The sequence below is a fragment of the Mustela putorius genome, unplaced genomic scaffold (assembly GCF_011764305.1).
Source record: "Mustela putorius furo isolate JIRA1106 unplaced genomic scaffold, ASM1176430v1.1 tig00001033_pilon_pilon_pilon, whole genome shotgun sequence".
Taxonomy (NCBI): domain Eukaryota; kingdom Metazoa; phylum Chordata; class Mammalia; order Carnivora; family Mustelidae; genus Mustela; species Mustela putorius.
The window spans coordinates 2,424,530-2,449,433 of NW_025421540.1; the positions used below are offsets into that span (position 1 = coordinate 2,424,530).

Below are 24,904 nucleotides of genomic sequence, written 5' to 3' on the forward strand. Positions count from 1 at the left end.
GCAGAGGGTGACCGCTCTTGGTCGGGGCCAGCCTTTTGCTCCCCTGGGAGACACACAGTCCCCAGAAGCTAGTGGCATGCAGTCCCATTAGAGGGCCATCCTGGACTTGCACAGTTTAGTCTGTGCACGCAGGCCTCTCTGGACACTGGCATTTCCCAATGTTCCAGCCAGGCTCTTCCCAAGGAGCAGGAGCTTGGTTGCTCCAACACAGGAACAGGGGACAGGTGTGGAATCAAAGGTCTTTGAGTTCCTATTAGGAGATCTGGAGGAAGACCAAGGGACAGCAGTCCAGTCCAAGGATGGTCCCAAATTTAGGGCACTCACTACTATAAAATAATGAGTTTATTTTGCTTTTTTGCTAGGCGTGATTTCTTAAAGTATTTCATTGACGTTTAGTTGACACATAAAACTGTATCATTACTATTACTATTAACTACATTATTATAGTATTACATGTAATGTACTATATATAATAATATATTGATTTCAGGTGTAATGACAATCACAAGATGTGTAGTCACGATCTGTCACCAAAGTTATTACAATATTTCTGACTATATTCCCTATGCTCTACTTTTTTTTAATCCCCATGACTTACTTATTTTATATCTGGAAGTCTGAACTTCCTAACCCCCACTCACTTATTGCTCCTAGCCCCCATCCCTCTGGTGTGAGTTTATTTTTAAAGTGAATATAAAATTGGATCTACATTTCAATAAATAACACCTAAAGCTGTAAGTCCCCGAGTCCCCGTCGAGGGGCACAACTTGGAAGAACGTTAGCTGGGTGGTCAAAACCCAGCCACAAAGGGGCTTGGCCCGACAGGTGCGGCTCGTCCGAGGGTCCCTCCGGTCCACTACCCCACTGGTTGGGGTGGGCTTTGACGGAAGTACTTCAGTGGGTCGAAGATGTCAATGTGGACGCCTCAGCTGAATGAATACATGTAACATGAACAAACCATCACCTTCCACGCAATCTCATCCCAACTCCACTGTCACTGCAACTGCTGCAGACACATGAATGAATTGTGTCCAGGGTCGAAAGCCTGCCCTAAAGATCATAATGGGAGAAAGACAGCATCGTTGGACATCCACACACATGCTCATACTCTGTGCGGGGTGCTTTCTGCAAGAGCCTAGGAAAGACGGCGCTGTAGGAAACACCCCTCCCAGAAACGTGGAACTCCTGGCCAGCATGCCTCCCACAAGTCTGGTCTCACCTTCCAGGCCTCTGGAGCAAGCATCCTTATGCTGAAACAGTCCCACAGGCAGAGAGCATCATCTAGCCCTTTGAACTTGGAGTTTGCTGCCAAAACTTTACTATCTAGAGAGCCACAAGCTTTTTGGACTAGTGTCTTTAGGGCAGAAAAATGGATCTTTCAATTGTCAAGCTTTTCCTTTAAAAAGGTTTTTCTTGCTCCTATGGTTAACTTTTAAATATATACATTTATTAAAAAAGGAAAGGAAATTAATATGCAGCATTACACTTGGCCCCAGAATGTTACTCCAAATGTTGCGTATTTTAGAAACATTGTAACAGAAAGGAGCATAGACGATAGGGATTATAGTAATACCTGGGGGGACGCAGCCTGCTTCTATCTCAGCCCATTTCTGTGATGCCCGGAGACCTGGAGAGGAGGGGCCTGGCTCCTGTGCCCCTTCCCACCCTCTTAGAAGGATCCTGGTGACAGCCGCAGTAACTGATGGCTTGAGAGCTCATTAAGATGTACCCACAAAGCTGTCACTGGGGTTTCTGCACTTTCCCTGTTTTGAGGTAAATTTGGTTTAGCAATGTTGGTCTTGAACCATCAGAACAGAAAAGAATCTGGTCTCCCTGTTGCTGCCATGCCCTGTTGGAGCGCGGCATATCTGGGGACCGTGAAGTCACTCATCATTAGGGTCTGTGATCCTTGCTCGAACCCTTTATTCACCAGCCACGCTGGACGCAGGTGAAGGGTGGCACTGTCACAGCAGGGAAGCAGGTGACACGGGCATGGTCTGTGCTGCCTGAAAGGAGGCAGGGTGAGCTCCTGGGGACGTGGGAGGCTGGTGACTGGGGTATCCAGGGGCGGCCACCTGTGAGAACTATAAAGTGTAAGTAACAGTCACTGGCCACGAGAGGAATGGAGTCTGTCACACAGAGAGGAGGAAGGCAATTTCGGAACTGCTGGGTCCCATGGGCATGGGCTCTGCCCCTCACTGGCTTCTGTGGTTTGGGGCACGTTACTTAATTGCTCTGAGCCCATGATTTTCCTCATTTGTAAGGATCGTTTATGCTCTGTGTACCTCATAAGGCCACTGTCTGTAAGCGAAAGCTATGTGTAAAGGGGATTTCTTTTTAAAATAGCCAAGCTCGGGCGCCTGGGTGGCTCAGTGGTTAGGCCGCTGCCTTCGGCTCAGGTCATGATCTCAGGGTCCTGGGATTGAGTCCCGCATCGGGCTCTCTGCTCGGCGGGGAGCCTGCTTCCTCCTCTCTCTCTCTCTCTCTGCCTGCCTCTCTGCCTACTTGTGATTTCTCTCTGTCGAATAAATAAATAAAATCTTTAAAAAAAATAAAATAAAATAAAAAAATAAAAAAAAAAAACAAAATAGCCAAGCTCTACACCCACTGTGTAGCCTCTAGATGCACACGTGGCTGTTCTGTGTTACCCAAAATTAAGTCAAAGGAGACATTCAATTCCTCAGTCCTATCAGTTACATTTCAAGTACTCAACAGTCATACGCACCAGTCGTTGCTATAATGGAAACTTCTAGGGACAGAGCGGCTTTATGCTTCCTTTGGTTGATCAGCCTAGTTATTTTCCAGCAAAGTCTGTAAACCACCACCTAACTGTTGACTCCTGCCACCAACTGTCTCTTCTGTTGCCTCTTACCTTGACCATGGCGCCAAGGCTGTCCTCTTCGCTGGCTGGACCTTCAGCACACAGACCCTTGCAAGAACCGGGCTCAACTCTTGGTGAGGTGTGGTGGAGGGATGGGTGCTAGCATCTGGGCTCTTTGCACCCACCCACATCCAGTACAGCTGTAGAGTTTAAGTTCCTTGGGGGAGAAGGCCATGGTTCGATCTGGTCCAGCCAATGACTGACTCCCTACGATGAGCACTTAGTACTGCATTGTCTCCTCTGAATCCCAACATGGTGACGAGGGCTGGGCAAAGGAGCCCCACCAAAAAGACGAAGGAAAAAGTGAGTCCTCCGCTACTTGCTCGAGGACATGCAGAGATGATGTGACAGATGTCTTGTTCCCCAGCCAACTCCATCCTGTGACATAACCACATCCACGCCGGCCAGGAGGGAAGCTCGTGTCCTCCCCAGGCGCAGTGAAACAGATGGATGGACGCCCTGTCCTGCCCGGTTTTGGACTCCATGAGCAAAATCCACTCTAGTGGATTAATCCCACTCGGACCCTCACATTTAAGCTAATCCAGTTAGTGATCAGTCAGGACCAAATATAAAAAAGACTAAAAATCAAATAAAGACAAAACCAGCACCGACTCCTCAAGTTCTTTCAATCTAAGAAGCAAGTCTCAAAATAAGAGAAAGCAGTGACAGTGGGTAAGAAACAGGTACGTGGTGTTTTTTTTTTTTTTTAAGATTTTATTTATTTATTTGACAGACAGAGATCACAAGTAGGCAGAGAGGCAGGCAGAGAGAGAGGAGGAAGCAGGCTCGCCATTGAGCAGAGAGCCCGATGTGGGGCTCGATCCCAGTACCCTGGGATCACGACCTGAGCCGAAGGTAGAGGCTTTAACCCACTGAGCCACCCAGGCACCCCAGGTACGTGGTTTTTGTCTACAATGCAGAACATTCTTTCAAACAGCCTGGTTGGTAAAAGGGTGGGCCCTGGGATAAGAAAGGCCACCTTTAACCCCAGGTCTTCTGCTTTATGGCTGACCCAGTGGCAAGGCAGCTCACTTCACCGTGCCTTAGCTTGTCACTGTGGAACGGGCACTGTAAGGTTCCAGGGAAGAAAAAATGAGTAATGTAGAGAGTCCCTAAGCACGGAATGGCATGGAGCTGGCACTCCGCCGATGCCTGAACCCTAGAAGAGGCTGTCGTGACGCCACAGATTAGGCTGAAAGGAAGAGAGATGCTTCCAGATGAGCAAGTCCCCCAACAGCACGTGGGGCAGGGACCTCCATGGCAGCTCCCCTCCCACCCCCCTCCTCACAGATGCCCATCTGGGCTCAGCCTGGACATGCTAGGGGATGTGCAGGGGGTGGGAACTGGGGGTCCGCTGGTCTGAGAATTTCCATCTTGAACTCTGGCTTCTGAGGTCTAACCACCTCCAGTGAACGTCAGTTCCCTGAGCTGGAAACCAGGGCTTCACGTTTAGAGTGGTTCTGTCCCTGCCCCACACAGCAGCCATTTGAAGCCCCGGAGACGGCCCAGCCTCCCCACCGAGCATCCATTCAGGCCACGCACACAGTGTGCTCCTGGGCATGCAGTCTTCCCACCCCCTCCGTGGGGCTCTCCCGCCTGCCAACAACCCTCGCAGGAACCCTGGGTCTCACCCTGCAGAGGCAGGTGGCCTAGCGCAACACATACAGACAGGAGAAATCTGCTCTTTTTAACTACAATGCTTTGCTTTTTTCCCCTCAAAGAATCTCAGGGCTCTGTGGTCACCGTGGGTCTATGTAACATTAACCAAACTGTTGGCCAGTTTTTTCCCACTGGATTCTCCATCTTTCTGACCTAGTAGAGACAGAACAGCAGTCTGTAGAGACAGAACAGCAGTCTGTAGAGATAGCATCTCCTTCTGACCCCACAGCAAGGTCACAAGCTTCCAAGATGAGCACATGTAAGGTCTCAGAGGAAGGGATTCCAAACTGTAGATGACAGGGCTTTCCATGAGATTGGAAATCTCATCTTCTGTATAAATCTCTCCTTTCAGTACTCCCCCAGCTCACAAGGGAGACTGCACAGGAGAGGACAGGTCTGTCTCCTTGGCAGGCTCGCTTTCTCAGAGACCCTCTGCAAATGACACGAACTAGAGGGTGTGCTAGGGCTGGGGACAGCTCTTGGCAGACCTGGGACACAGGACACACAGAGTATATACTCTTGAGCACACCGTAATTCTCAAATCTGGAGAGAACAGTGGTTCTACCGAAAAAGAAGGCATCGGCTGTGGTCTCATATGGTACAGAGGGTTTAGAACCCAAGGAGCAATGACATCTCGGGATTTTCAGAGCCTTATTTACATGGCCCCCTGCTGGCTCACTCCACCGCTGGGAAAGCCTGGGGTCAAAAGCCTAACGATCTTCCATGAGCCTATGCCAGGGTGTGGTCATGGGAGGGATGAAAGGGGCCTCCGTTAGCCCTGGTAATTCTCTACCACAGATATAAACATAACATGATCCCCCTGATTCCCCTTAAGTGGACATCTGAACGGTGAGTCCCAGAAATACTGTCCCTGTGGACTCCCATGTCTGAGAGGGCAGATGCCCCACGCTGGGCGGTTACTCCTTCCTCCCTTCCTGAGGGCCCTGGGGAGTGCGACGCAGGCTGCACGGAGAGCAGAACGGGGAGCTTGCCAGCCCTTTGGCTCCCATATCAGCTCCTCTCGGCCTTGAGTCTTGGGGTAAATGACACACTCTCTGGGAGCTTCCGTTTTCCCGGGCATACGGTACGAACAAGCAGGCTCAGCAGACGCACCTCAGCGCCTGGCCTGCAGAGATGGATGCTCCTGTTCCCACCCTTCCACCCCTGCTGCCACAGGCACTTTCTATGTGGGTACATCCCATGCCCTGCTCTGTACCCCCGCAGAGCCCTTCTTAGCCCCCAGGTGCCCTCCTATGGCCTCGTAACACTATGGGCATTTCTCACGCTGCACCTGCCACACTGTACTTATGAATGGCTTTAATACACTTGTCTCTCCTATGAGATCGCTCACCTCTAAGCCAGGTGGAGGGCAGGAGAACCCTCTGCAGTAGAACCAATACACACACACACACACACACACACACAGTTACTTCCCTCTACTAAGAGAGAGAGAGATTTATTTAAAAAGCAATTGGCTCACATGATTATGGAGGCTTGGTAAGTCCAACAGGACAGGCTGGTGGGCTGGAGACCCAGGGAAGAATTGCAGGCCAAATCCAAATCCAAATGCATTTTTCCAGGAGATTTCCCTCTTCTTCCAGGTAGATCAGGTTTGGTGCCCCCCAACCTGCCACCCATTAAGGTCATCAACTGATTTGATGAGGCCCACCCATTGTGGAGCATAATCTGCTTTACTCAAAGTCTACGGATTTGTTAATCTCATCCTGAAAACACCTTCACGGACACATCAAGAATAGTGCTTGAGCACATATCTGGGTACTGTGGCCCAGCAAAACCACCACACACAGTTATTCATCACAACCTCTGGGTCCCATGGAGGTCAGGGAGTGACACCAGAAAGGCCAAGTCAGGAAGGGAGTGAGGCGGAGCAGGTATTCCCTGCCACCTGGCATCCCACAGAGCTGTCCGAGGACAGAGTGATTGATGCTGAGGTCCCTGTGTGGGATGCAGGTGGACAACAACGAGGCCCACGACCACAAAGCACATTCACTGTCCTGGTTACTCCACTATCTGTAGCTGGGAGTCCACTGGCCCACAGCAAGAGCCTGAGGCAAGCCTGACCAGGGGTTCATGATGAGCTTGAAGACACGGTGCTGAAGGCACAGCCAAACCCAGGTACCGGGGACCCTGGCTCTGGCTTCAGCAGCACTGGCTCATTCTTTCTGCCTGACAGTGTACGGTCCCCCAGCTAAGACCTATGCTCCCAGATGCCTGAGATGATGAGAAAGTTCAGGAAACGGATAGTGATATGGGCTGCACAGCACTGGGAATAAACTTCTTGCTACTGATATGTGGTGATATGGGCTGCACAGCACTGGGAATAAACTTCCTGCCACTGAACTGACACTTACAAATGGCTAAAACAGTAAACTGCATATGCTGTGCACATTGTGCCACCATAAAACAGAAACGCTCCTTGAGGACAGGCCCACGACTTTCCTTAACACCCCCGCCCCCATTCACAGTACGCATTCCACCCACCATTCTTCCTACTAGAGTCCACCAGACGGCCAAAGGCAAAAGGCCCAGGGCATAGCAGCGGGAACGGACTCCATAGAGTGACATGAACGGCCCTGAGCGTCGCAGGATTCAGGGTCAAGGGGCCGGTGCATGGTGGGCCACCAAGACAGACATTTTGGGTGGAAGGACTCTGAAGGTGAGTGGACCTGCAGGTCAGCTCCACGGACGCCAAGTGGGAGCCCAGGTCCAGCCGTCTGAGCCAGCGCCTCCGTAAGAGCTGGCTGGGGGAAGGTTCGGAAAAGAGCTCCAGGGGCAGACGGCGTCACTGCACCCAGTGGGATGCCGCTGACAAGGGGTTCCCTCGCACCCTCTGCAGCTCCCAGAGCTCGGCAGCCCCATCCACTGCTCCTTCCTCCTGAAAACCTTTTATCCCTACCTCCTGCACTCTCAGAAATGGCAGACTATGAATCCTTAACTTCCAGACTGAGTCTGTATAATCTCTCCTTCTATCTCGCTCCTACCACATCCCTCCCCCATAGACCTTTCCTGGGGAAACACTGACAAATACCAAAAGTTCTTCTAAACAACCCTCACCATTAGTCTTATTATGATTTTTTAAAGACTTTATTTGAGAGAGTGCGCGCAAGCACACAAGTGGGAGGGGCCGAGGAAGAGAATTCCAAGCAGACACCCTGTTGATTGTGGAGCCCAACATGGGGCTCAATCCCACAGCCCCGAAATCACCACCGGAGCCCAAACCAAGGGTCGGACATGCAACCGACTGCACCACCCAGGTGCCCCAGTATTATTTTTGTGTAGCTGTTGGCATGCCCTTGCCACCCAGATGCCCTTGTGGGGAGAGAAGCCCCCATCTGAGGCAGACAGGACGAGTCAGCCACGCTGAGCTCCTGCTTCTTTCCCACTAACCTTCCCTGAGGCCGCCAGAGAAATCACTGACCAACGTGCAACTTTCTCCCCCTCCCCATCCCTTCACCCAGAACGTTCCAAACAGAGCTCATCCTCAGCCTGATGGTGGTTCAGAAGGACGCAGTCCAGCCAATGAAAGCTGAACCTTGTGGGGATGAAACAGCCAAGTCGAAGCAAAGCCTTGGTTTCTGCTAAAAACACACCTACACGCCCACAGTTCCTCTAAGACATCAGCTCAGTATGACCTCAGTAGCTGGAAGGGAGCTGCCCGGCCGGCTCTGCGGGCCCGAACTGGTGGGCCCTGGGTCATTTATGTCAACACAGAATCAACCACCACAGAAGCTCAGTGGCATGTGGAAAAGCCCCACAGCTCATGGGTTTTCAGACCTGAGGGATGTGGCCTGGACACCCTCGTGGGCAGAATAGAGAAGCCCAAGGAGACTCCTGCAAGGGTCGGCTCGGATTTCCTCATGTGTCTACTCCAGCTCGCATCCCACTGGCCGCAGCAAAACATGCGGCCAACCTCAGACAGGCGTGGCAGGGCAGATGGGCAGCAGAATGGCAAAGGGCCTTTCATGCCAGAGGTTGGCTGTGGCCTCCCGAAGGCTCAGCAACCAGGCTTCTCAGCTGCAAAGCCACGGAGCAGGAGAACGTATGTGACAAACTAAAATGAAGACAGTGTTCTTGTGCACCCAGCCCCACACATCTGCAAAGAGGGGGACCACAGGATCCTGCAGCAGCGGGGACCTCGCCAATGAGCAACCCCAGCCCTTCCCTCCGTGGGGAGGATGCTCAGATCTAGAGCCACTCTGGGAAGCGGCAGGAGCGGGACCGCTGCCGGCCCCAGGACGGGGAGGGCAGAGGCGGCCTGGGGTCACAGGACAGCAGCAGCAGGAAGTGCCAGCTCTAAGCAGCCCAGTGTGAGCCTCGGTGGGTACCCCACATGGGCACCTGGGTGAGGATTTCCATCGACCCTCCAGCACTCACACCGCACAGGCTGACGGGAGATGCCGGGGGATGGAGGTGTGCAAGCTCTCCTGGGGAAAGTACTGCTCGCCCCACCCAGCTGCCCAGGCTGCTGACTTTCCAAACTCCTTAGACCAGACTCAAAATGTGGAGAACCAAGGGAAGGGGAACTAAAGAGAACCCTCCCCAGGCCACATGGCACTCCTCTGTGTGCCCCGGCTCCTCATAGGGAAGGTGTTCTTCCCCGCCTTGTTGCCCATCTTGGGCCCCTTCCCTGGGACCAAAGGAAAAGAGGCCCTGGGGAGACCAAGACAGCCCTTGGCCCACCCCGTCATGGGACAGCCTGTAGCTGGAGGGTAATGGCTCGTGTTGCCCCAGCCACGGTGTAAAGCCCGACTGCTGCTCAGTTCTGGCTTCTAATACAGCCCCTTGCATGGCAGCAAAGACTCCTAAGATCAGAAAGTTCTAGAAACACAAGGAAACTTCAAGGTACCGATCCAACCTTTTTATCGATGGGATTTTAAAGATTTGACAGAAATTAGGAAGAACATGTCCCGAGGGAGAGTTCTGTGGCCTGTCCAGGTAACAGACCTGACCTGTAGCCACTGAGTGCTTCCAGGAAAAATGGTGCAGAAGCACACAGAGTCCACAGGGGCAAGTGTCCAAGGAAGCAGGGCTGTGTCTCCAAGTCCCGGTGTTCAGCTCAGCACTGCAGTGGACAGGTGCAAGGGAAGTACTTACTCCAAGGAGGACCAATGTTCCTTAGGGATTATATAAAGCGAACCCCACTCCCGTCTCCAGTGTGTGTCACTGCAAAGGACACCATGGAGGTGACAGGAACCACTGGACAGAGGAGCCCAGGCTGCATATACAGCGTAAATCCCACTCAGGGACAGGTCCACTGTGTCAACTGCCAGAAGCCTGTGCTCAAGCTGGTGCAAGTCTGGGGTCCCACTGGGGATCCCGGCCCCCGCCCAAGCTCAAGATCCCCCACGCCCGCAGGGAGAGCAGGGAAGGTCCTTCTTAGCAGCTACATTTGCAGGAGCATGTGTGCTTCCCTTCCTGTGGCGAGGAGCTGCCTCCTGAATCTTCCCATGACTCCTCCTCTGGCTCAGCGGGGAAGGAGCGTGAGATCCCTGGGCCTTAGGTCCGGGCCAGCAGCCCGGCAAGGGTGGTGAGGTGCGGTCGGCTGTGACTGCCAGGCTGGCAGGACTGACAAATGGGAGAGGGTATCCCCGCGTGGCAGGAGAAAGCAATATGGGGCCAGGAGCTGTCACTCAGGTGCCACATTCCGGCCTAGGCCATCTCCTACCTTCTCCTTTGTGCACACCGCACCCCGGCTGATCCCGGCAGCCAGACACCGGACAGGACACTTTCTCCTCTCCTGAAAGCCACATCCGTGCCTGCCTGAAGCAGAGCGGAGCCCGGGCGTGGGCGACCCTGCCAGCTCAGAGGACAGGTCCTCACTGAGCCCCATCTAACCAGCTGGCTGCTGGGGGCCTGTGAAGAAGGATTCCTCAGGACGGATGCGGGGGGGACAGAGACCCAGCAGGTCAAGGATGGAAGGGGTCTTCTGGGATGGACACACATCATGTCCTCAAGAGACATTGAAGTCACCTCCTGTGACCAGCTCTTTGGGTGAAGCCTCTGGCCTTGAGATCAGGGCCTGAGCCGTGATGAGGGTTTATTGTTATTACTGAGCCAGAACGGCTGGACAGAACAGGGAAGAACATGCAGGGCAGTGTCGGCGATCCCAGTGCCCCTGTGAGAAGCCCCAGCCTGGCCCCAGTCTCTGTGGCAGCTCCTGGGGAAGCCCTGGAAATGGTGAGCGAGCAAGCTCATCCCTGGGCCTCCTGGGGCCATCTCCGGGCTCACCTGGATAATGAAGCCAGTGGAAGAGCACTGCCGGACCCAGAGGCTGAATTTCCGCTTTTTCCTCTTTCGGAGTTCCCGCTCCGTGCACGTGGCAATGAACACAGGGTCTTCATCAATCAGGGGTTCATGTAGCACCTGCCAGGAACAAAAGAGCCAAGATGCTCACGGAGGGCAACATGAGCTCGGGGCGGGGTCATCTGATCGGTGCTCAAATCATGTCCCTGCCTTTGACCGGCTGTGTGACTTGCGTCACCGTACTTGTCCGATCCCAAGCCTCCTCATCTGTAAGAGGGTAACATCTACGCCAGTGTTTTGGGGAGCATGGAGTGAGAAACCACATGCATGGGACCTTGCATGGGCCCCGACATACAGCAGGTATTTAGTGAATGGAAACTTAAAAAGTAATTTTATTTTTATTTTACATATTTATAAAATGATACGTATTTAACGTGTATACTTATATATTCACATATTTAATGTGACAATTATAATAATAATTATCATTAGCAGCCCACGGTCCCCCGTGCAAGCTCTTTCTTGGTAGCGAGATCGCCAGGGGACCTGACTCTGAGCTGGGCCTGCACAACTGTTTTCAGGAAAGACCCTCCCGACGGACACCTCGCACTGTTAAAAAGTCCTTCCCCTCACAGATTCAGATTTACCTGCATTTAATCTAAACCTGCTGATCTGACTTCTGTCCCTGTGAGGAACAAAGGAAAATATACACTATTTCTTCAGGCATTCCAGACTGCTCGCATGCTGGCTCACAACCCCCTTGCTCCCCCAGGGCTCAACGATCTCTCCTTCGAGCCTGTCCTGAAATGAAGCCGGTGTCTTGTGGCCTCGTCGCCACGACCCAGCCTCTGGCTCTCCTTCACACTGTCATGTTCTTCTGGATGCGGGATTCCCAAGGCAATTTTTAAACCTACTCCGCCTTTTCCAATTTCTTTATAACATGCTTGTAAGACGTTGTCAATGACATGACCATAAAGTAAAAAGAAATGGCTCTGTGGGGTGGTCCAAGCTTGGCTTCTTCAAGCTGAAGTGTTTCTGGGGAGACTTTTGGGTGCATTTAGGAATCCACTACACTTCTCCCCACCCTGATCCTATTTCAAGCCTAACTGTGATTGGCAAGTGTGTCTGAATTTCACTGAAATGAAGCATAGGAGAAATGAAGCTTTGGTGGGGCGTGTGATGGGACATCGTGAGCGGCTGCTTCTGCATAAGTGCACACGGACTCGAGCTCCATTGGTTTCCTGAAGATGAGGGAGCGACACCAGTTCTATGCACTGTGGCTTCGAGGAGGGGGGCGAGTAGGACCTGCTTCTTGAGCTGCGGTCGTTGAGCCGGAGCAGCCGGGCGGCCGCAGGGCTTCTCTCTGCCCTTTCCCCGCCATCCCCTGCCCGCTCCCTCTCCTGATAGCCTGTGGGACTTGTCCCTTTTGCTACAGTGTTTCCAAATGGGGCTTTGAATGTTTTATGGTCTCACGGAGTCAGCAAGGCATGGTGGGAGGCACTGTGGCCCAGAAGCTTCGCCAGCCTTCCCCTTTGTGAGCACATGATGGGGCGGCCAAGTTTATTGTCTGCATGCTTTCAACAACAGAACAGCCTGGGGGCCAGACTGAACCCCATAGGTCTGTTGTTTTTTGAGTGGAATTCAGGGGAGCATTAATGGAGGCGTGGGAGGTACTGTCCACGTCACAGCCGATGAGTGTTGTCCTCCAGTCGGTCCTTGTCGGAGCGCGTTCTGACATTACCCAGGAGCTCGCTGGATGTGCAGAAGCTCGGACCCTGCCCCAGAGTGACTAGATCAGAATCTGCCCTTTAGGGAGATCACAGGTGACTGGTTTGTTCCTTAAAATTCCAGGAGCCCCGGCGGAGAGCTGGGGCTGGTACACGTCGTCTGTCAGTGGCCAGCTGGTCTCTGCTGCATCTTGTGTGATTTGCTTTCCTAGTCCAGGAGAGCCATTGACAACACGGCAGATCCCAATAAAACTTTATTTGCAAGAGGCAGTGAACCAGACTGTACCACAGTTTGCCGGCCCCAATCTAGGGCATCAGCTCTAGAAGCCAGGGTCGGCACCTTGCTTAAGAAGGCTTGGATCAACCAGGAGATCAAAGAATTGAAACAATTCATGGAAACCAGTGAGAATGAAGACACTTCTGTCCAAAACCTATGGGATACAGCAAAGGCGGTCCTAAGGAGGAAATACATAGCCATCCAAGCCTCCCTCAAAAAAACCAGAAAAACTCAGAATATACCAGCTGTCTCTACACCTTAAAGAACTGGAGAATCAACAACAAATCAAACCAACTCCACACATAAAAAGGGAAATAATCAAGATTAGAGCTGAGATCAATGAGGTAGAAACCAGAGATACAGTAGAACATATCAATAAAACTAGAAGCTGTTTTTTTGAAAGAATCAATAAGATTGATAAACCATTGGCCACACTAATGCAAAAGAAATGAGAGAAAGCCCAAATTAATAAAATTATGAATGAAAAGGGAGACATCACAACTAACACCAAGGAAGTAGAAACAATCATCAGAAGTTATTATCAACGGTTATATGCCAATAAGTTAAGCAACCTAGATGAAATGGAGGCATTCCTGGAAAACTATAAACTCCCAAAATTGAACCAGGAAGAAACTGACAACAGACCGGTATCTAGTAATGAGATTGAAGCAGTGATCAAAAACCTCCCAAAAAACAAGAGCCCAGGACCTGACAGATTCCCTGGGGAATTCTATCAAACTTTCAAAGAAGAAATAATACCTATTCTCCTGAAGCTGTTTCAAAAAATTAAAGCAGAAGGAAAGCTTCCAGACTCTTTTTATGAAGCCAGCATTACCCTGATCCCCAAACCAGGCAAAGACCCTACCAAAAAGGAGAATTTCAGACCATTATCACTGATGAACATGGATGCTAAGATTCTCACATGCACAGGGATCGTCCTGGGGACGGGTCTTGGGCATCTGACACCGCAGTTTCCAAAGGCAGACAACACGGGGCCAGCTCACAGCAGCACACCCCAGACAGGAGCATAACTCTGGATAAGCCTGGCCTAATCGAGGAGCTATAAGGATCCTCAGCACTCTCGTCTTTACATTGTTAAGTATCAGTCATCCCAGCAGCTGGCTGTTGGGGTTCTTAAGAGATACTCAGCCAGAGTGAGCCCACAGCCTCTGCCAGTAGCTGTACAAATGTTTGGCCCCAAGGATGGTCAGAATACTGCTCTTTTCCATTTGCATCCAGGTAGTAGGGCTCTGGTCTGGTTCATTTCCAACCATGCAAATATTCAGTGAAACAAACAAAAAAACGTGCCGAGCCCTGTGCAAGGCAGGGCTTGTGTCCCGAAAAGAGCCCATCTCCTGTTTGGAAGGAAAGAGCCACAAGGGGGACAAGGAAGAATGGGACTCAGCTGCCCTATAAAGAGTGAGGGAATTCAGGAAAGCAGAGCCAGCATGGGAGTGCAGGCCTCGCACTGGACCCCGGAGACTGGGCACATCTGCTGAGGCGGAGAAGAGGGAGAAGCTTCCGGGAGTCAGAAAGAGCATGGCAAACACCTGGAAATCATAATGAGCCCAGCGCATTTGCAGAACAGCAAGGGGAACGCTTTCATAAACTGGTTACAGGCTCCCACAGACCTGAAATAGGACAATATCTTCCCCCACAAAAACCCTGTGATTTTCAGCTGCGCAGGAAAAAAAGGCAAGATACAGAGTCAAAAAGAATTTGAGCTTTAGGAAGAAGGCTCTTACAGAAACAGCACAAGAAAGTGCGGGTGGACCAAGGGCCCTTTAAGTGTGCAAATAAAAGTGATGTCAGTTTTTGTTACTGCATCGAACTGATCATGGGAATCAGACTCCCATGGGCCAAAAGCTTCCTCAACGTTTGGTTAGAGGCATCCCCGGAACAAGCCACCGCCTCAGTTGCTAGACCGGTTCCACAGTTTTGAGGTTGGTTCTGAACCTCGAATCTCCCTGCAGCCCAGGGTACTGGCCACACATCAGCACCAGCAGGCAGCGGCTCAGGAGCTGAGAACAAACAGCACCTTCTAGAACCAGGGAGGGAAGCTGGGAAGGGGGCCATAAGCACTAGGTGTGGGGCTCTACTGGACCCTGGTCCAAAAGCCACACTCGTGGCACGTGGACCCCCACACCCGAGTGACTTCCGGGCACCTGACACCTGACTAGTGGCTGAGATTCTGGCCTCCATCCCGGTGCCGCCTACCCGGCCTCACCCCTACAGCAACAGCGGGTACGCGCTCAGAGAACACGGGCTAGTTACCATCACAGGTTCTTCTTCATGGAAGAACATCCACATCGGCCTGGCAAACATGTGACCTGGAAAGACAGCACCACTCCGGGGAGGGAGGGTGCGGGCAAGGAGGCGGGAAACCGAGTCCAAGCAGAACCCCTGTTTTCTGACCTTGCCCCGGCTGGGAGTGCTGAGTCTGGGTGAGAAGGGCAGCGGCGCCCTCTGGGTGACAGCGGGCTGCCACCGGGGAGGCCCGGGGTGGGGGCGCTCACCTGGGTTTGGGAAGGCCTGAAGGCAGAGTCAAAGCTGTTCTGCAGGGAGTCGAGGAAGGGCTGGACCTTGTAGAGGCCGTGCGTGGTCTGGCTGGAGCGGAAGGCCACCACGTGGAAGTACTTGAGAATCTTCTCGAAGCGGGCCTGGCTCATGACCAGGGCGAGGCTCCGGTTGCTGTAGAAGCCGCCGCTCCAGATGCTCAGGACCGACTCGCAGTGGGAAATGCTGGTGGAGATCATGTAGCCCAGGAACGCCTTCATCTCCGGCAGCGTCACCTCGGCCCAGGAGCCGTCGCTGCCGAAGCGCTCCTGGAACTTCTTGGCGTACATGTTTGTCTGCACCACCATGTTCTTCAGCACGTTATCCGGGACGAAGAGCTGGAAGAAGTCCATGGCGCTGGCGCCGGGCGGCATCTTTCGGGTGGGACCTGAAACAGAGGCGGCCGGGGTTGGGGGTGGCTGGCGGGGCACGCGGCCGGGCGGGGGCGCACCGTCCCCTGCGCGCCGGGGACCCCACACTCCCCCGCACCGCACACCCCACACCCCCGCCCCACGTTCTCGCCCAGCCCGAAAGGGACGCAACCAGCAGGCGGAAGGACACCAAGGGAAGGACACCAAGGGAAGGACACCGCGCTCTGCCCAGGGGAGGTAACTTCACTCTCTGGAAGTGACTTCGCTACGGATGCCGGCACCGCTCCGGGCCTGAAATGCCTACGCAGACGAGACTGCTCTCCTTCTGCCCTCCAACTGCACGCCTGGCAACTTGAAACGTATTGCTCAATCTGAAGGGGCTCCTTTGGATAACTTAGCCAAAATACAAAAACCTCACAGCTCTTGGCTAATGCGGGGACAGCGGTTGGAAATACATACATGCACCCTGAAGAGATAGGCTTTCATTCTGGACAACAGGATGGAGGTTCCTCAAAAAGTTGGAAATAGAGCCACCCTATGCCCCAGCAATCACACTACCGGGTATTTACCCTAAAGATACAGATGTAGTGATCCGAAGGGGCACGTGCACCTGAATGTTTATAGCAGCAAAGTCCACAATAGCCAAACTATGGAAAGAACCTAGAAGTCCATCCACAGATGAATGGATAAAGAAGATGTGGTATATATATACAATGGAATATTATGCAACCATCAAAAGAAACGAAATCTTGCCATTTGCAATGACACGGATGGAACTAGAGGGTATTATGCTGAGTGAAATAAGTCAATCAGATAAAGAGAATGATCATATGATCTCTCTGATATGAGGAATTTAAGGGGGGGGGTTGTCCTGGGGGGAAGGAAGGGACAAATGAAACAAAAGGGGACTGGGGAGGAAGACAAACCATAAGAGACTCTTAATCTCAGGAAACAAACTGAGGGTTGCTAGAGGGTGGGGGGGGGGAGGAGTGGCTGGGGGATGGACACTGGGGAGGGTATGTGCTACGGTGAGTGCTGTGAAATGTGTAAGACTAATTGATTCACAGACCTGTACCCCTGGGGCAAATAATACATTATATGTTAATTTAAAAAAAGAGAGAGAGATGGCTTTCAATTCCATATAGTGACTTAAGCCAGGCTAACAATGTGGAGGGATTTCTAAGAGACAAGCTTTTTCTTTTCTTTTTTTTTTAAATCTTTTTTACATAATCTCTATGTCCAACTTGGGGCTCAAACTCATGACCTGGGAGCCAGGGATCCATACTCTACCGACTAAGCCAGCCAGATAACCCTGCAGGAGATGGGCTTTGCAATTTCTAATAAAAGTTATGCACGCTCTTCAGAATTTTTACCATCCCCCCTTTCTCCACTAGTGGTATAGGCAGTTTCTGAAACACAAGTTTTTCCCAGCAAAATAAGACAATGACAAGGCAGTCCAGGTTTTAGGTTAGATAGATTCAGGAGCCAAAACCCTGAATTTACTTGTAGCTAAGTGCACAGTCTTAGATAAATGCCTCCAAGTGCCCCACGTGGAAAATGGAATGCCTGCTTTTTGCAAGGCTGCTGTGGAAACTTGGAAACCTTTCCTGAGGCATCAGCCACAGAAATCCTGTGACTTGGGCTGAGGGCTTTCCAATGCTCTAACTGCCCTTCATTTTATAGAAGAAGAAACAGAGGCCCAGACAGCCAAGCAGCCACCATATTCACGGCCAGTCACCAGCCATTTTTTGGGAAGGGCATCAGGCCGTCTAACTGCCCTTGGCCACAAGCTGCAGTGACACTGAGGCCAGCAGCCAGTGGGGCCCTGGGTAGCAGGAACAGCCTGCTTCCCCACACCCACTCTTAGTGGAAATCATTGTGTTTCAGCGAAGACTTACAGCCTCCAGTGGGTGAAGCCATAAATTATTCAGGGGTAGCTCTCAAAGAGGAGGAAAACCAGCATTTTAATTGCTCCATCATGCTGAGTAAGCAGAATGAAACCTTCCCTTCCAAAAGTTAACTTTAAAGTAATTGTGCCTCCCAGGCAATTTCCAAGTGAGTTCTCACAGCAAACTCTGCCCTGGCCAACTGCTTCAGGAAGCAACTGGGAAGTAGCCGGCACCCTCTTATCTGTTTGGTTTGGATTTCCGAGTCCTCTACTGTCCCCCTCTGCTCTTGTGATGCTTCCTATTTGAGAAGTGTTGGCACAGGCCAGTCACCAGGAAGAAAGGAGGGAGGACAGGAGGGAGGGGAGGGAGGGAGGAAATGCCATTCAGATTCGATCCATATCACTACCTTTGTTAATATGACCATTGAAGAATATGGCCCTGGGGGTGGGCAACATCCCCAGCCAAGCTAAGCCGGTCTTATGTTTGATTCATTTATAGGAGCTTTTCCAGATTCTACCCAGATGAGCCTCGCAACGTCCTCGTCCTGGTGGATCACCATCCCCTTCTGCAGGTGACGAACTAGAAGTTCTGAAGTATAGGGACACTTCCCCAGGTCACTCACTTCTAAGCGCCTTCCAGTGAACGTGACCTTCATCCCACCTGGCCCAGAGCCAGTCCAAGAGCACCTGCTGCCGGGGTAATTATTTCAAAGTGTCCCTTCTGCTCTCACGAGTGGACAAGGAGGCATGTGGCTGATCTGTGCACAGCATGTACACACACACACACACACACACACACATACACACAAACACACACGACTTAAGCCAGATGTGTGGTCTGCGAAGCCCACCAGCTCCCTCCACCTCTGCCGGGCACAGCTTTCCCTGTGGGGGATGGAGGGTTACAGCGCACAGCCAGAAGGAACTCTGAAGGGAAAGGGAGAACTGCATTGACAAAAATGCGAAGGCAACGTGGGACTGGGCACATGGATCGGGGCAGGCTGGTAAGGGAGGGCCCAGAGGAGGAAGAGCAGGTGTGTGTGTGTGCCCTTGGGGTCTGGGCTGGGGTACAGGGCTCTGCAGGTCGATGGTGCCGATGCTGCACTGCCACATACAAGCTCGTATCATCGTCTCCCTCCTCTCTCCCTCTCCGCTCCCCTCCCCACCCCATAATGTCAGCCCTCGAGGCCCCATCACCATTTCCCATCTGGTTCCCTCGGCCTACCAGGGATCACGTGCTCTCTCAATCCCAGGATGCTGCAGCAGGCCCACAGAGCCAGGGTAGCATCAAGAATGGCTCAGCGATGGGCTGCCCGGGTGCGCAGTCTGTTGCGCTTCCAACTCTTGGTTTCCCCTGAAGTCATGATCTCCAAGCAGTGGGGTCCAGCTCGGTGTCGGGTGCTGTGCTCAGAGGGCAGTCTGCTGGAGATTCTCTCTCTCCCTCTGCCCTTCCCTTCTCCGCCCCCCTCTCTTTCTAAAATAAATAAATAAATCTTTAAAAAAAAAAAAAAAAGGAAGGAAGAATGGTTCACTAATGCTCAGATCCCCCAAGAGACTCCTCCCACCACCCCAAGCTAGAAGCCAACCCCTCTTTCCAGGGGTGACTACAAGAACAAGTGTCTTGTTCACAGAGGGGACTGTAAGGCAAGGGCAGCCATCAGAACCGCTTACCCAGTGAACACCTGAGGGTCATACTGATCCTGGGGACAGAAAGGAGTAAGACACGGTGTTTTCTCCCCGGGCATTCTCAGTGTAATGACAGGAGCAGGCAGCAGTGATGTCAGACAGGGGGGTGGGGGTGCCCACAAGAGGAACCTGAGTCCAGATGCTGGGGAGGTGAGGTCTCAGAAGCTCCCCAGAAGGACCGCAGAGATGGCTGTGGACACGAAGGGGCACAGGGCTGGGAGGCCCCCCACAGAGCACGCAGGGCTGTGAGCACCACAGGCCGTGCTCATGCTTTAGGATGAATCCCTGCTGCATGCGGTATGTGGGGAGGGCCTAGCCTGTTCCTGAAGCCAGTGAGCTCGGGCAGGGACCTCACTGAGGGGTGACCACAGCGGCTCCCTCTTCTGGTCCGTACCTCTGTACCCCGCACCGTGCTCCACTTCCCTGTACGTGTGCTGGATGGGGGTAACGGACTATAAGTGACCCAGGGTCCTGCAGGTGACCCGAGCCCTAAGGCCAGGGCCTCCACCAGCCAGCGGCCCTCACCGGCGTATCCTTTCCATTTGCACCAGGACATGAGTGAGGCTGGTATCTTAAACCCCACGAGCCCGAACTGAAACTCCAGATCCCTCGTCCTCTCCCTTTCTTCTCCTTGCCAGCTCCCTCTGGTTACTTCAGGCAGAAACCTGATCCACCGTGGATTCCTCCCCCGACACCCCCACCCCCACATCCAGCCCATGGGCACATCCGGCCACCCCCAGGGGCCACCATCTCTGGCCAAGAAGACAAAAACAGCCTCCCCCAAATGATTCCTAGCAACGAGAAAAAATTTTTAAGGAACATAAACCAGATCACAACACTCCCCTGCTTCATTAAAACTCTCCTGTGACTTAAAACACATGAGGCCCTGCCTCCCAGGCCGCTCTCCAAGGCCAGGCAAGCAGGTGCGCAGGCCCGCCCAGGGGCAGGCCCCGCCCTGGCGAGCACCTTCCACCCCAGAGCCCACGTCCACGCGGACCCATCTGCCAGACGCAAGCCCTCCTGGAGCTCCAGCTTCCTTAGGTGGTGAAGCTCACCCAACCACAAGCAGACACCACTGCTGGTCCTGTCAATCTCCATCCCAAGTAGGCCTCCCTCCTTGCATATGTCATGGTCTAGGGCTGTTTTATTAGGGACTTAGACACTTGTTTGGGTCTGCCTCCATTCTCCGGTCCTAAGACCCAGCTGAAGTGTGACGACCAAGGTAGGACTTTGGTACTGCTCCCAGCCCAGCTCACAGTGCGCTGGACGCACCCACTGACAAGGTGGACAGAAAGCGGGTAAGCGGGGAGGGTGAGCAGGGAGGGGGAGTGGGAAGGGTAAGTGGGGAGGAAGGGCATCTTTGCTGACCCCAGTGGGAAGGATCTGGTTTCTGGGACAGCAGCCCATGTTAATGCCTGGTAAAAAGAGCAGCTAGAAACATCTGTGTGGAAGAGGAAGCCAGCAGGGCTGGGGTGGGCGAGGCTGGAAGGAGTACAATACTTTGCAGCCCGGCTCACCTTGGCTGGCTGGGCAGGGAGCCCGGACAGCCCCTGCCCCACCTGCCCACACCTGCAGACACATGAGAGGTCTGGGGAGCCAGGAAGGGGCAATGTGGTAATTCCTGGGGAGGGAGACCACCTGGGAAGTGGGAACAGCTGATCAGTGGGCAGGACGTGGGAGGGGGAGTGTCACCGACGACTTCCGGGTCCCCAGCTCAGGTGGACAGGCTCTGGGTATTGTTTTGTTCAACTTCCTGCCTTTCTGAACTGGTGGAAACCACTTTGGAACTCTTTCTGGTCCTCCCCCTCTGTCTACAGCTGCTGGTTATGTGACCTTGGGCAGGCCACACACCTTCTCTGCATCTTGGTTTCCTGACCCATCAAATGGGAGTAAGAAGAACCGCAGAGGGAATAAAACCTCAGACACAGGCCACGGCCCATCCTGGCCAGTTCACCACGAGTCCCACTGGGAGTGAGCGAGGGTCCTGTGGGAGCAGCCTTCCCTGTGCCCACTGCACGACCACAGCCGCATGGGGCCCGGATCCCCACCTTCATGCTCTCTGGAAATGAAGTGTGGCTTTCTGAAGTCCAACCTTCTGGAGACAAAATCATTCACTTTGAGAGGAGAACGGCGTTTTGCATAGACTAGCATTTTGGGGCATCAATTGTCTGCAGTGTCGTGACACAGACAAGGATCACTTAGTACTCAGAGTTAAAGGGTTAAAAAAATGAAATCATTATGTCCAGGCAAAATTAAGCAGTTATAAAAATATAGAAGAACATCCCCCATTATCACAAAAATATTCCTCTCAGTTTAGAGGTTAAAAAAAAAATTGAGATGTTACATTCTATAAAAGGGTACCATAGAGCGTGGTCAAGCCTTTGTCCTCAGTGCTGGCCGCAGCTGGGTTTTATCTTCTGCTACAAGGATCCTCATTTCTCTCCATGTCTTTCCTGCCCCGACCCCCCAGCGGCTGACGGACATGCGGAAGAACGGTCTGTATGATGGTCTATGCAGGCCCTCCACAGTCTTGGCTGCAGAAGCCAGCCACACGCCCCTCTGGAACCCCAAGCTTTCTTTCCTGGTTTAGCCTCGTGGCCCGCAGCTAAGAGACGAGTAACAAGTTTGATTTGGAGCCAGATCAAGGAAGTCTGCACACATGGGCAGGAGCCTCAGACATGGGTCCTGGCCCTGCTCCCGGCTGCCCTGAGGCTCGGCACCTCATCTGTGTGGCCTGATGGGGTCGCCCACACCTGTGTCCCTGGGCAGCTGTGAGCGGCGTCCAGTGCCCCGTCCTGTTGTGCTCTAACCCGCAATGCTTACCCAGCTACCGATGCAGGCTCAGATCACGGTCCGTCCTCTCCATGGTACCTTTCCATGGAGCACACGGCAAGCTCCAAACTATTCTCCGGAACCCTTAGAAAACACACAGATACTCGGCTGGAGAAGCCCAGGGGCAGCACCAGCTGTGCTCCTGCTTGTGGGGCCCCTATCAGGACACAGAAGAGGACACTCTGCCTGTGGTCTTCCTCAAGGAACACAGCACTGTGGCTGTCAAGCACACCGGAAGCACAAAGAAACAGTTCCTGAATCGGACCCCTGAGCTGAACTGATAGTAGGAAACACGGGCCCCAGAACAGGGGGTGTGCGGCTCTTCCAGAAGGGGGCTCGTGTGTTGGCTGATGCAGACATGAAATCTACCGCGTGACCAAATGTGACGTGACAAAGAGCTACTTGACAGAGAGAGGGTGATGTGCACCTGAGGCGGCCACGTGAAAACTGCCCAAGACAGCTCACCTTCAAAACCACTCGCCGCCCAGGACACCTGTACACATACAAGAAAGAGTCTTAACTTACATGAAATATACAATTCTATTCAAGTGCGACAGCCAAGGCAAGTACTTGATTCCTGCCACTGACCCTGTGAAACATCTGCAGCGGGGAGGGGTGCTCTGCTGGGCAGAGGTGACCCTGACCACCCCCACATGCAGTGAGCTCACGGGCAGCAGCTGAAACAGAAAGGGTCAACTCAGAGCCACCCGCTTGGGCCCGAGGACCTTCCGTGTCCTCTCTCTCCAGAGCTGTGGCTGGTACACTACGTTCCAGGCCAAGACTCTGTTAATGAACACAGATCTGCTCCCACCTGCCTGGACAGACAGAACAAAGGACGTTTACACTTCCCCCTACCGGATCAGTTTCAATGCAAAGTAACGAGGCAGGAAGCGTGTTAACAGAGCGTCCAGCACACACACGCCTACAGAGCAGCAGGTCTGACGTCAAAGGGGTGAATGAAGGCTAGCAGGTACAGAGCCTCACTGTGACTCCGACTCCCTTGGTGGCAGGACCCTAAAGGCCGGGTGACAACACTATTCCATGACCACCCATGAGTTTGTGAGTCCTCCATGGCTAAGTGTGCTGTAGCCTTCTTCGGTCCATGTGGCCACTGAGAATGGCTGGTCCAGGCTAAACCCCTCCACCTAGGACCTGCCTTATGCACTAGGACACTATCCCACCCCCCACCACCTTTCATCCGCACAACTACAAATCTCACTTATCCTTAGAGATGAGCTGAAACACGGTCGAGAGAGGTGTCGGTAAGGATGACAGGTAGAGTCACCTGCAGTTGGGGTCGGGGTTGAGAGGGACTGGCGGGAGCTGGTTCTATTCCTGGTTCATCCACTGTCTCACTAAACACTGGGAAATTGAAGTTTCTCTGGTTTTCCGTTTTGGGTTGATTAACTTGCCTCATCTCCCTTTCACGACTAATGAAACAGTAAAGACAATGATGGAAGTACCCTGAGGAATGTAAGAGACCTGTACGAACGTCTCCTGTCACACGATGTTGTAATAGTTGCTGTCCAGGAAAGTCAAGGACTCAGACTGGGCTCCAGCTCCGGAACTCATGAGCTGAGAGACTTAATCTCTCAATTGTCGTGCATGGGGACCGCCATGACAGACCAGCACAGGCTCGGTGGCCTGAATAAGAGAAATCGATTACCCACAGTTCTGGAGAGGAAGTCCAAGATCAGGGTGTTGACAGACTTGGCGTCTGGTAGAGGCCACTCCCTGGTTCACAGAGGGCTGTCTTCTCGCTGTGTCTCCATGCAGGGGAGGGTCTGGGGAGATCTTGGGACTCTTTTCTGAGACACTTATCCTGTCATGAAACTCCCTACCCTCATGACCTAAGTGCCCCCCCGAAGGCCCACTTCCTAATACCATCACCTTGGGAATTAGGTTTGAGCACAGGAATTCGGGTGGGGGGCCTAATCATCAGTCTATAGCACCCGTTGAGCCACAGTGTCCATGTTGGTAAAGTGACACTAACATACCATGACATTCACAGCCTGGACACGGATGGAGTGGGAGGCGCCTCGCTCAGCCTCTGCTTCCCCGTGCACGCCCAGTGACGGGAGTGAATCACACGCACACCAGCGGCCGCCAGTCCCATACCCCCAGTTTCAGTCCCACTTCTCAGAGCGGACGTACCAGATGGCTATGACAGAGCAGCAGCCATAGCAACCACAGTTTATACTTCATTCAGACACTGTGTCTCTTTTTCACAGGAAGCTGTATTTTTAAAGCCTCTGCTTGGATATAGAAAGGGCAGCAGGAGTGTGTTTCCCACCTGGGAAAAAGATGATGGGGAAGGGACATGGCGCTGAGGGGCTCCTGGGCCACCCCACCTCAAAGGCCCCATTGCGTGCACAGTGACCAGCAGGGAGGGGCCGCACAGATAATTTGCTCATTTCCTCCATGACTTCACAGCTTTTTCTTGCTCCCATCTTGCTGCCCCAAGTACACGCACTGCGGCTCTTCATCCCAAACTAAACCAGGCTCATGTCCAGGTTTTATCTGGGGTGCTTCTGCTTCCTCAGCTTCCTTCCCTAATCCTACCTCCTCCCACACACTGGGCCTTAGCTGAGCCCACAGACTGAGCCTGACCCCACCTTGCCACCAGCTCTGGCCAGTTCCACGTGGCATGGCACATGTTCCCCAGGACTACCCTAGTCCTTCCTGCAAGAAAGGCAACAGAGAGAGGGACCATGTCGCAGGCACACAGGGAGAGTGTGAACAATGAAAAGGATGGGGAGTTGT

General features: G+C 52.9%; 1 protein-coding gene across 1 annotated transcript in view; it reads right to left on the minus strand.

Moving 5' to 3' along the window:
• Positions 1 to 24,904, minus strand: part of PGBD5 (piggyBac transposable element derived 5) — a 92,478-nt gene that overhangs the window by 15,577 nt on the left and 51,997 nt on the right. The window contains exons 2-3 of the mRNA XM_045087096.1: positions 15,325 to 15,752; positions 10,790 to 10,924 (exon numbers count right to left, since the gene is read on the minus strand). Of these exons, the coding sequence (XP_044943031.1) occupies positions 10,790 to 10,924; positions 15,325 to 15,752 (563 nt within the window). The remainder of the gene's footprint in view (positions 1 to 10,789; positions 10,925 to 15,324; positions 15,753 to 24,904) is intronic.